The sequence below is a fragment of the Oreochromis niloticus genome, linkage group LG3 (genome assembly GCF_001858045.2).
Source record: "Oreochromis niloticus isolate F11D_XX linkage group LG3, O_niloticus_UMD_NMBU, whole genome shotgun sequence".
NCBI classification, from domain to species: Eukaryota; Metazoa; Chordata; class Actinopteri; order Cichliformes; family Cichlidae; genus Oreochromis; species Oreochromis niloticus.
The window spans coordinates 24,604,587-24,617,032 of NC_031967.2; the positions used below are offsets into that span (position 1 = coordinate 24,604,587).

Consider the following 12,446-nt stretch of genomic DNA (forward strand, 5'->3'; position numbering starts at 1 on the left):
GAAGATCTGTGGTCAAATAAGAATAAAAAGGATGTCTGGAGGTACAGAACAACTTTTACAACCACAAGTCAGAACGGTGCTTTTAAGATGAGGCGAATCTATGACACCATGAATATATCAAAATGCTGGCTGAGAAGATGACTCTCAGTCTGCAGAAGAAGAAAAACTCCAGCAGGATCAAGATCCACAGGACACGACAACAAAGACAAAACTATGACCTGCAAAGTGTGTCGCTAAGCAACAGAGCACCTTTGTATATCACAGAGAAAGGTAGGAACACAAAACAGGAAGAAGCTTAAATGTTTGCAGTGGACAGGAAATGTGAACACGTCACACAACTGCTGTGGTCAAAGCTACAGGAGCTGTTTGAGGTTGGTGTAAAAAGAAGGAAGCACAGAGAGGTGATAGAAGGAGGAGCTGAATATAAACTCTGGTCTTATCTACATTAAGTGCAGCTTCTCTTTGTTCTGCATTTATTATCAATGCAAAGTCGAACACTTTGAGATTAGACGCAGATCAGCGTGCAGGGCTGGACGTGAGGATGGGGCACTCTTTGCTCTGTTTGCTGGGGTTATTCTGTGAGTACAATACACACCTTTACTGTTTGAATGGCAGTGATGAAGGAAAATGTTTCTCACTGGTGACAATTACAGTGTATCACTGCTTTAACCAGTTTACCTGACAGCTTCAACACAGCAGACTAGTGACTGTTTTAACTGTTGCATATATTACATTTACTGTTCACACTTTTTAAACATTGTTTGAGTTTTAATGTGTTTTTTTAAAGATTTCTTCATGTTTCAGCCTGTTTGACAGCTGATTGAAACACATAAATTAGGTGATGAGCAATAACTGTGCAATCTGAAGATTTACCTTTAAAAAAAGCCTCAGTTTATATATTTATTGTGATTTTGTCAGTTGTATAATGTCTGATGATGTTTCATTACTTTAGTGCTCAGTACAGTCATCCATGGAAACACTGAAGGTGAGAAACTGTTTTTTCTTCCATTTATATCATATGTGTTGATCTTAACTAGTATTTAGCTTCTCCTGTGTTGCTCTAAATGACGTCCTCTGTGTTATATTTTGCATCATAAACCAAACATTTCATTGAGATTATTGGTTAAAATGTTAATATAACCATGTTAAGTGTGTGAGCACTCAAACACACACCCACGATACAAACTGTATATTTACTGAAGAGCTGTGGCTTCATACATGTGGATTTTCTTTTCATGTTTATCTGATCTGAAAATATCAACAGTGTGTGTAGTGCAGATTATCTCACTGAGTTATGTTGTTGCCATGTATGCTGGATTATATAGTGGGATTTTTTTCGGGGGATTACCTCTTGGAGTTATAAAACACTGATGACAAATTAAAGGAAAATCCAATATCAAACATGGTAACCAAATGCTGCTCTGAGCTCAGCATAGAGTTTGTTACCTTCATCCCTCATTTGGTGTTTTGATTGGAAGCTGTCTAACACGTCACTCCAAAAGTCTCTGTAGATGTTCAGTGTGTTGAATTGTGTGGCTGCAACTCCAACTCCAAAAGATGATTCACATTATTTAAAATTTGCATCAAACATTCAGAGCATCAATTTTATACTTTTGATCTTTTTCTAAATTACAGAACTTGGAGTGAAGGCCACTCTGACAGCAGACAGATTAACCATACCAGCAGGGGGCAGTGTGACACTGACCTGTGATGTAAAACACTCTGCTGACTTTGAATATGACTGGTTCAGAGAACCCCGATTATACTCTAATCAGAAGATCGTAGTAGCTGATGAATCAAAGAGAGAACTTGTGACCTCTGAAGGCGGCATCTACAACTGCAGAGGACGTATAAAAGGGACAAATTCAGGCTCAGAAGAAAGTGACTCAGTCATCATTCAGGAAACTGGTGAGTTTAACATTTTAATCTGGATTAAAACAGTTTGGGTTCTTCAAAGTTTGAGAAAACTCACTCTAAAAAACTGGTAATGTAAAAAGTGAACGATGTGACCTCATCTTTTCTCTACAACGAATAATTATTTTTAAATATGTGAAATCTCTTAATGCAGCGTTTGTGACCTTTAAATTGTCTCAGAAAATTTTGTTCTACGTTTTGTATTTAATTAGTGGATAAATCATTGAACCTAATACAGCTGATTAAAGTTATTGATCTGAACTGTGCAGAAAAGAAAACATCAAACTTCTTCATCCTGTAATGTGATGAAAGATGAGGAATTACACACACACACACACACACACACACACACACACACTGTAGCATCTAGTGTTCTGCTGTATTTGTGATTTGTGTTTCAGCTTCATCTGTAATCTGTTTGTTTGTTTTAAATATTGAGTGAGATTATAAACCTGTCTTCAGACGAGTGTTAGTGTTTTTCTTTGATATGCCATCAAAAACATTTTCACTGTAGAACTGTGTGATAATATTTCAGCTAAAGGTGTGGAGGAAGAATTTCAACAAAGTTACTCTGAATACAACAGATTCATAACGATGGAGAAGATCTGTGGTGAAATAAAATTAAAGGAGGATGTTTGGAGGAACAGAACAACTTAAACTACCACAAGTCAGAATGATGCTCTTAGGATGAGGCGAATCTATGGCACCATGAATAGTCCTGAATATGTTAAAACACCAGCGAGAGGGAAGTAAAACTCAACATAAGACACAAGAAACAAATGACTACCAAAATAAAATGTTAGATTAAAATTACCACAATAAAACAGGAAGTGTAGATTAATAACTAAACAGGGAAACAGACACAGTAATAAAGTTAACAAATGGGAACTGACACAGGAGGATGAGACAGGAAACACTGATGGAACAAATGAAACTCTGAGACTAAATTATAAGAAGAACTAAAGGCTCTAAAAATGCTCAAAAGTAAATAGAGATCTTTAAAAACAACTGCAAACATGAACAAACAAAGAATTCAACCTCAAAAAACTCAGAAACACAAAGTCAGAACCAGGATCTCGACACACTCCAGACTTATATCCTCTTTAGATTCATCAAAAATCCTGTGATAAACTGATGGCATGAGCTGTAGCTGACCAATGAGAAACAGCTGGATTAATCACCTAATAATGACATTGTTCAGGCAGAGGGATACAATAAATATATATGAGATTCTATAAGAAAGAAAAATATCTGAGAAAATATGTTAAAAACAAACATTACTGTGGTTAATCAGCCAACACTGATCAGCCAGACACACATTACAAGCTGAGGCAGGAGCAAAGAAACGGGTGATGCATTAATGCAGCGTCCAAACACCTCCCATCCCCTGGAGGAGCAGCTGGCCCAACAATCAGGAGGTTTCTGGGGATCTGCTTTTAATTATAGAGCCAACAAGCAAACACGATATTAGCTATTACAATATTTATTCCTCATGACGAGGCACAAACACTATTTATGGGGGTACCAGCAATCTAAGGTTGTGGGTTAGTACCAGTTTTCTTAAAGTTATTCAGATTTGTTGCCCACTTTGCCAAAAGAGGGATTAGGGTAGCATGACCACACCTGAAGACGACCATGAAGAGTTAAGTGTCAGATGTTATGACCCACACTGTCAGTCAACCTGAGCCAACAGAGCAGGAGGGGTCCAGCAAACTGTATCAGCAGAAAAGGACAAAACTCACAGAAGGACCACAAAGAGGCCCCGGGGCCCATGATGATCACGTAATTATTAACGGGCCCAACCAGGGATTAGTAAAGCGCTCTAAATACAGCCAGGTGTGTAAAGACTTTCATATCCTGAAGGCAGACATTTTTATCTGTGACGGCCGAATAATAATAATAATAATAATAATAATAATAATAATAATAATAATAATAATAACAATAACAATAACAATGACTGACACGTGTGTGGCTTGCTATTTTCAGGTATGTACTACAGATGTGAGCAGCACGTGTGTTTTCTGTATATTTTGCAGTTACTGGGTGATCAGACCTCTGTACTGGTGTTAGTGACTCAGTCCTAGTAGAAAACTGGTCACAGGTTTCACTGACTGCACTCAGACACTCAGACATGGCAAAGCTCCTGATAAGCTAAGACATGGTCACAACCTGTGAAGCAATGAATTCTTTAAACATTTCATTGATACAATAATGGTGCAAATAATGTGTGAAATTCACATGTATAAATCACCAATCTTAGCCAAGGTAATGAAAGTTTTACTTTAACTTTCTTTCTGAAAATAATTCATATTTATTTACCGCATCCCTCCACCTGAACAATGTCATCATAAGGTGATAAACACAGCCATGTTTCAGGGGAGGGGCACCAGGTCAGGGCTTGGCCTTTCCTGTCAGTAGATTTAGAGTCAGTCAGGTGAAAACATCCAGTTTCCCACTCCGACATCTCCGTTCTGGGTATCAGGCTCCCAGCCTTCACCACTGCATGATTGTGATTTGGTATAAAATTATGTTACTTTTATTATCCCCCATAAATGACCTGACAGGTGGGGCCATAAATGACTTTTTCATATAAATGATCATCACCTTGAGCTCCTTTCTGAAAATAAATATGGAAATAATAGTGAATGTTTTCATTAATGCAGTGTTTTGCAATGTTCATTCCCTTTGTGTCCTAACTGAGAAATTTTGCTGTGGAAAGTTTCCAACAGGATCGATGTGAAACTGCAGCACAGCTGGTCTCAGATATTCACTGGTGAGACAATCACTCTCAGATGTGAGATTCAGGGAGGTGAAGGAAAGGTGTGGAAATATGAATGGACAGCACCCAACACAAACAGCCCTCCAACATCCAGCGAATACAGGATCAGCAGAGTTTCAGTGTCCCACAGTGGAGACTACAGATGTCGGGGTAGCAGTGACTATCTCTTAACAGGATGGAGTGATGCCTTCAGACTGACAGTTTCATGTAAGCTGCTCTACAATTCAAACTGAAGTTTTCTGTTTTCATTTCTACGTCTGTTTAAACTCAACATCAAGAAACAATTCAGACCCTCCAAGAAACTCACTGTGCAAACAGACAAACAGCTGAGTGCACTGTGACTCTGAAATAACTCATTTAAAGGGGAATGAAACGAGATGACAGTTTTAATGAATAAATAATAAATCAGGTGCATCTGTAGTGTAGTTTTCAAGTAAAGCAGATCACCTGTGTCACAGAGCCACAGTGAGAGCGGAGAGGACAAACACAGCAGTGATACCAGCAGTTCTTCAGTCTGTCTTTCAGTGAGGAAACAAATACCAAGACACAGTTTATGAAATTTGGTGGAGCCAAAGAAAGAAGCCGTTTAATTTTACTGTGGATGCAGATTCGTTTTTAAAAACTCTGCTGACAAATGTTTTTACTAAAGAAAAGCTTTTATCACTCATGTTTAGATTTTCATCATGTTTCTTGCATTAAGACTTTGTGTTTCCCTGCATGAATTAAACATCTCTTTATAAAACTAGACCAGTGTTGCATTCTGGGAAACCCAGCAGAATTTGCAACTCATGAGCATCATATGCTGCACCTTTATTCAGCTTTATTCAGCTTTTTCACCTCATATAAGCTGAACCAAATCCTCCAACATGGCCTCATTTCATTTCTTATTTTAATGTTGTAGCCAAATCCCAAAGATAAAGATTGACATTAATGAACACTGATGTGGGTGAATAGGCTCGGTGTAAATATGATGCAACTCCCTTGAATCCCCACAGGAATAACAGACACCATTCAGTGTAGTGTCACTTTAGAGTATTAAAGGGAAATGCAGAGAGGACACAAAACATCTAAAAGTAATTTGTATGTCCAACATTTGTCTTTGAATAGATGAAGAATAAATCAGAGGGAATCTGTAGTGTAGTTTGTATGAAGACAGTCTAATGTGTCACATGCAGGTAAATATTTTGTGTTTTGGTGCTAGAAGCTAAATGACTGAGTGAATGTGTAAAGTTTGATCATTTCTATAACAAAGTTCTTCCTGAAGCAAGTGACGACCCGATGAACTTTTTCCTGTAACTACAACAGCAAGTAAACCCAGAGCCACACTGACAGCACAAAGTTCAATCATACCAGCAGGGGGCAGTGTGACACTGAGCTGCTCTGTGGAGGGCTCTGCTGGCTGGAAGTTTGACTGGTTCAGACGTGATTCAGTCTCTTCTAAAGCTCAGCTCATGAGAGGAAATGAAGCAAACAGAGTTATTAGTGTCTCACAAGGAGGTCTGTACCACTGCAGAGGAGGGAGAGGAGATCCAGTTTACTACACAGAGGACAGCACTCCAGTTATGATTGGTGAGTGTTAAGTTTTGTTCTGAAATGAAACAAATTCATGATTAATGTAAAAGTAGTACCTGATGAAAATGAAAGTTTTGTTTCCTGATATTCTTTTATTTTCTATTTTTATTTGTTTGTTGGGGAACAGTTCAGGCTGTTGTGAAAGTGCAGCAGAGTTGGTCTCAAATGTTCACTGGTGAGACAATAACCTTAAAATGTGAAATAAAGGAAGGTGAAAACAGGGAGATGAAATATGAATGGAAGTTACCTCGAAGAAACACCCCCAACACAAACAGCCCTCCAACATCCAGTGAATACAGGATCAGCAGAGTTTCAGTGTCCCACAGTGGAGACTACAGATGTCGGGGTAGCAGTGACTATCTCTTAACAGGATGGAGTGATGCCTTCAGACTGACAGTTTCATGTAAGTTGGACCATGATTCATGCTGACATTTAATCTTTTAATGTTTACATCTGTCTTAACAGGAAAACTGTTACTGCAAACTGAAAGCGAGAGTTCAAGAACCGATAAGTGGGATCGATAAGCAGGCAGAGACTAATGATTCCTAGGACTTAGACTACTGGGAACCAGTTCTCTACTCCCATCCCTGCATGCAGGATTACTAATTACTGTTTGTGTTTTTAGATAAATTAATCAGTGTTTAAAGTGTGATCAGTACTGTAACAAGTTTATTCTTGATTATGTTTGAATGTTTTCTTATTTTGTTTCTTCAACAGCAAGTAAACCCAGAGCCACACTGACAGCACACAGTTCAGTCATACCAGCAGGGGGCAGTGTGACACTGAGCTGCTCTGTGGAGGGCTCTGCTGGCTGGAAGTTTGACTGGTTCAGACGTGATTCAGTCTCTTCTAAAGCTCAGCTCATGAGAGGAAATGAAGCAAACAGAGTTATTAGTGTCTCACAAGGAGGTCTGTACCACTGCAGAGGAGGGAGAGGAGATCCAGTTTACTACACAGAGGACAGCAGTGACGTCACAGTTACAGAAACTCGTGAGTTTAATTATTTTATTTCTGCCAAGCTGAGAGATGTCATTTTGTGTTCTATGCTAACAACTTTATTCAACAACTGTGAGTTTATTAACCCTGAGATGAGAGACAACTACAGACAAATAGAAGAATGTATTCAGTCTTTTTTATCTTCATGTTTGTATTTGTCTCTAACTGGATATTTTTCTGTGAACAGTTCCCAGTAAGCCCACTGTGACCCTGCAGCCATCCTGGACTCAGATATACAGCGGTGAGACAGTCACTGTCAGATGTGAGATTCAGGGAGGTGAAGGAGCTCAGTGGACGTATGAATGGAGAGCAGCCAAGTTAAACACACCTCCAACATCCAATGAATACAGAATCATCAGAGCTACTGAGTCTGACAGTGGAGGATACAGCTGCCGGGGCAGAAGGGACTATTTCTTCTCAGAGTGGAGTGATATCATCACACTGACTGTATCATGTAAGATCTTTGATTGATTGATTGATTGATTGATTGAATCTTTATTTTGAACATGTTAAAAAAGTACAACAACATAGAATTCAAAGAGACAAATAAACAAAGCAAAACAAAAGGAAAACGAGCAACCACAACTACAAATAACTTTCATGTTCAAAAAGGAGCAGGAAGAAGCATAAGCTTATTTAATCCCACCCCTTTTCCACTATGTAGTAATGAATAGACTACAGAAATACCTCCTTGCAATTACATTATATGTTATGTGTATTTTTTTTTTATTATTTATTAATTTATATATATATATATCTATGTTTCTATCTATCCATACCTACGTATATACACATACACACATATACACATTTTCAATAACCCCAGTAACACCTCGAAGGATACACAACCTACAGATATATATACCCATACCAACATACCCGTGCACCCGCGCACACATGAAAATATTGGACAAGATCCAGAGTATCTAAATAAGGAAAAAGCACTTCTTCTTTCTTACAGCTTTATAACTGTCTTTCATGTTGGTCAGTAAAATGTTTAGTTTTTATTCCAACAACAAAAACCTGAACAGCAGCTTTTTATTCACAGTGAAGAGAACAAAACATATGAGAGTAACTTCTCTGCTGTGCAGCTCTAATACATGAAAGATGAAATGCAGAACAAATGCTGAATCTGTCTCAGCTGCTCCACCACATCCACTAAGAAACATTAAATCCACTGTCTCTGTATTTTGCTGCACACATGGAGGCTTCAGGTTTGTGCAAAGTGATTAAAGAGTCTGGTCTCATGAGCAACACATTCTTTGTCTTTTTTCACTGAATGAAAACTGAACTGCAGACTGAAATATGGCCTCATTGTATTGGACGCTGGTCTGTGCTGGTATGTTATTTATTCAGATTATTGAGATTTATCCTCAGATATCACTCAGACATGTTACACTGAGGGATTTTAATGTGTGTTTGCATCTGTATCACAACAATGAAAAGAACCTAATGACTTCGTCTTGGAGTGCATTAGTGTGAGAACACTTTTTTATTTTTTCTCTATTTTTTTTTAAGTTTTCAAATTCAGAAATGTTCATTACACAATCCTGCTCAGTCATTAGGATTTGGATAACTTAAAGATCTGGAAATGTTTAACTTTTATAGTCATCTGTTGATTGCTTATAAGTAAACTTATCAGTAATGCTTTAAATTAAGTATAGCATTTAAAACGTATACTTTAAAAAAAATACAGCAAAGTAAATATGAAAATTCACAGTGCTGATCAAAATGGGTATGAGAGTGGTACAGAGTGCACGGTTTGCTGATATCATCCATCCATTTCTGTCTAATTATTTAAAATGTTCTGATTCAGTCATTGACTTTTGTTCATTTTCTAAACTGAACTGCAGATAAACCAAAGGCCAAACTGAGAGCTGATAACACAGCTGTTCCAGTAGGGGGCAGTGTGACCCTGACCTGCTCTGTGAACCCATCATCATCATCTGGATGGAAATACTACTGGTACAGAGATGAGAAATCCTCTGAAGCCCTGACCACACAAGATGCAGTTTTCCACTCAAATGGACAAATCAGTGTCTCACAGGAAGGACTCTACAGGTGCAGAGGAGGAAGAGGAAACCCAGTTTACTACACAGAGGACAGCCAAGAAGTTCAGATTAACACAACTGGTGAGTTTGGATTCAGCAACAATGTTGAACAGATTGATGATTGAGGATTAATATGAAGGCCAAACAGCATTATACCTCATGGTAACCTCTTTGACATTGTAATAATGTTCTTATTGGAAATGGTTGAATATGAATAGTCATGTAAAATGTGGAGTCTAGAGAATCAGTGTCAGGAATGTGATCCAAGGAGGGGAGACTAGGTGGGATTATGAATGTGAAACAACCACTTTCAGCAAATCTCCAAATCAACATAAATTCACAATTAGTTCTGTAGCAATTCTACAAGTAACACTGCAAGTAGTGTAGAACAGGAGTCACAACATCAAACCACAGAGCGGAGTCATGCTGACAGTTTCTGACAGGAAACAGAAAATCTCAATGTAAACATCAGTTTTTGTTTCTTTATATTAACATTTGTCATGTTTGACATATTTATATAGTAAAAGTTTGTAAAGCAGATTTACTGAAGTCAACATTTTGTGTTCATTGTGTGGAGTCAAATCATTTAAACACAGCAGGAGTTGATTCAAAGTGATTTCTAGTCGAGGGAAAAAGATGAACTGGATCTTTTTCAAGAGAATTTTTATAAACTGATGTTATGAAATTTAAAATATAATTAAGCTTTATTGTTTGTTGTTACAGTAACTGTGTCAGGAGCTGACAGCTCTTCATCTCCTGTGTGGTTGATGGTTGGACTGGTTTGTGGAGTCTCTCTCATTATTATTCTCCTGCTCTTGTTGTATCGCTGCAGACAGTTTAAGTGTAAGAGCCTCTTCTTTTCATGCTGTATTAGAGAGTTTATTTACTACATGGACTTTAATTATTCACACATATATGTGAACTCTTATGGAACAATTCACATCACAAACATGTGTAATAACATTTGTCTCTTTCACAGATTCCTGCTTCACCAGGTTGGTAAAATACTTTTTATTATTATTTTAAACAAACATCAGTTACTTTTGAGTTTATTGTGTTTATTTCATGTTTTAGGTGGATCCAGTCTGAGAGTCACAGTCCGGGCTCCTCCACAAATCATGGAGTCAACCAGAATGAAACTCATGAATACAACTCTCTTCATCCTGGTCAGCACTTAAACCGATCTTTATTATCATTATTAATATTGACTTTTCATTCAGTCTCCATTAACAGGAACATTTCTTAGGTTCAGTTTGTGCTCAGCAGTTTTTCAAAGAACATTTATCAAAATCCAGTTGGACAAACATCCAAATAACCAACTGACTACATGCACAAAAGATCAGAAACAAACAGGATTTTACAACCTGATGTTTCTTTAACTCGACTGAAAGAATCCACAAATGTTATTGTTTCATATCAGAACAACACAAACAGTAACACCATGATGGGTTCATGGACTGAAAATATCTGATAGTCCTGGATTTGATTTAAACACAACTAATGAAACTGTTTCTTTGACTGATGACATTAAAATGAAACTCTGACTCTGGTTTCTTTTCATTTTCATGAAGGTGATGCTAACCTCTGTGAATCCATCACACTAGAGGAAGACACTGGAACTGGTACAGTTCACATTTAGAAAAGCTCAGAGCAGCTAGAGATGCAAGAAGCTTTTGATTTGAGGAGACTAACTGCATGTGATGTGTTTACAAACATTTTTATATTTCAGGTGCAGATGAACCCCGAGACGTCACATACTCTGTTATTACACTTCAAAACTTTGGAAAGAAGAGTGAGTACACAAAACACTCAGTGTAGAAATAAAAACCTGGAACATTTTTAAAGTGTTTCAGATGTATTAATTATTTTCATTAATCTGATCATCTTAACAGGGAAGCATCATAAACCAGAGCAGAGTGCTGTTTACTCTGAGGTGCAGACGGGAGCTGCAGGTACAGTCACAACAGTCTCATTCAGTGTTTGTACTTGAATGTGTCATCACATCATTATATTGCAGGTAATTATAGGTCAACATGGAGTTTAGTTATTCACTTACCAAGCTTAGCTACTACATACGACCACTACACATCAGCAGAGTTGAATCTTATACACATCGAGGGCCGTTCAGAGTTTAGTGTAAGTTTGTCTGCTTCATATACAGAATGATATTGTTATTGTACAGTATGGTATTGTCCATCTATATGTCCCCAAACTAAATAGTTTCTCTCATGTTTTTACTCTGTAGTAATGTTCTTGTCATCATATCTGTGCTGAACAAATGTGTCCTGAGCTCTGACGTCTCTTTTAGAGGACAGTCTGATGTATGCTGAGGTCAAACAGCCCAAAAAAGAAAAAGCCAAGAAAAACAAAGGTGAGCAAAGTCTGCCATCATCTCCACTGAATATTGTTCAACATGTTTATCTGCTCTTAAAATGTAAATCTGTTTATTTTAATATTTATATTTATGTATTCATTAGTTGGTTAATAAAATCTATCATACTCTTTTATCTTTGCATTAGTGGAGACATCAAGTTTCCTCCTGGTTAATGATATTATTGTTTTCAATGATCTTCTCTTCATTCACAGGAAAATCAAGTCCTGCAGCTGATGCAGCAGTTTATTCTGAAGTCACATCAGGAAGCTCTCTCAGTAATTCTGCTGCCATGCAGGCTGATTTATTCTTCACATTATTAAATGTCTTCAGCTCATAATATCTTTACATGTTGGAAATCACTTTGTCTTTTTGTGCTTGTCTTACAGGTCAGTGAGGAGAGCTGTAGCAGCAAAGCCAAGAAGAAGCTTTTTATGAAGCCACTCTTGCTCCTCTGCTCCCCAAATATCAGACATGCTCAGCTTTATGTACAGTTACAATATTAAATCATTATATCATACAGTTTAGTATAAAACAAATGGAGGTGTATTCCTATTTAATATTCATGCTCTTTATATTCAGTTATTTGTATAAAGATTTTGTAATAAACCTTGAATGTATCTAACATGTTCCAACATCAGTGAGAACAAAGTGTGAAATATGTGATCTTTAGTATCTGACAGCACAACTTAAAGTCAGTGTTTGCAGTGTTTCACATGTAAATACTGATATGGGACCAACAAATACTTTAACTGTGTTT

General features: G+C 37.4%; 1 protein-coding gene across 1 annotated transcript; it reads left to right on the forward strand.

Moving 5' to 3' along the window:
* Positions 1 to 517: 517 nt before the first annotated feature.
* LOC102078562 (leukocyte immunoglobulin-like receptor subfamily B member 1) lies at positions 518 to 12,154 on the forward strand. The gene is made up of 15 exons (XM_019365451.2): positions 518 to 578; positions 953 to 985; positions 1,636 to 1,908; positions 4,637 to 4,784; positions 6,553 to 6,671; positions 9,118 to 9,396; positions 10,039 to 10,158; positions 10,295 to 10,310; positions 10,390 to 10,481; positions 10,887 to 10,937; positions 11,045 to 11,107; positions 11,208 to 11,267; positions 11,624 to 11,686; positions 11,902 to 11,964; positions 12,076 to 12,154. The coding sequence occupies exons 1-15, from the start codon at positions 542 to 544 to the stop codon at positions 12,081 to 12,083; spliced, it is 1,425 nt and encodes a 474-aa protein (XP_019220996.1). The 5' UTR covers positions 518 to 541; the 3' UTR covers positions 12,084 to 12,154.
* Positions 12,155 to 12,446: the final 292 nt, after the last annotated feature.

Excerpts from the sequence above, each read along its gene's own strand:
- LOC102078562 (XM_019365451.2), top strand. The coding sequence starts at position 542 with ATGGGGCACTCTTTGCTCTGTTTGCTGGGGTTATTCT. Across the intron at positions 579-952 it reads CTGTTTGCTGGGGTTATTCT|TGCTCAGTACAGTCATCCAT; the intron begins GTGAGTACAATA and ends TCATTACTTTAG. Across the intron at positions 1,909-4,636 it reads AGTCATCATTCAGGAAACTG|TTTCCAACAGGATCGATGTG; the intron begins GTGAGTTTAACA and ends TGCTGTGGAAAG.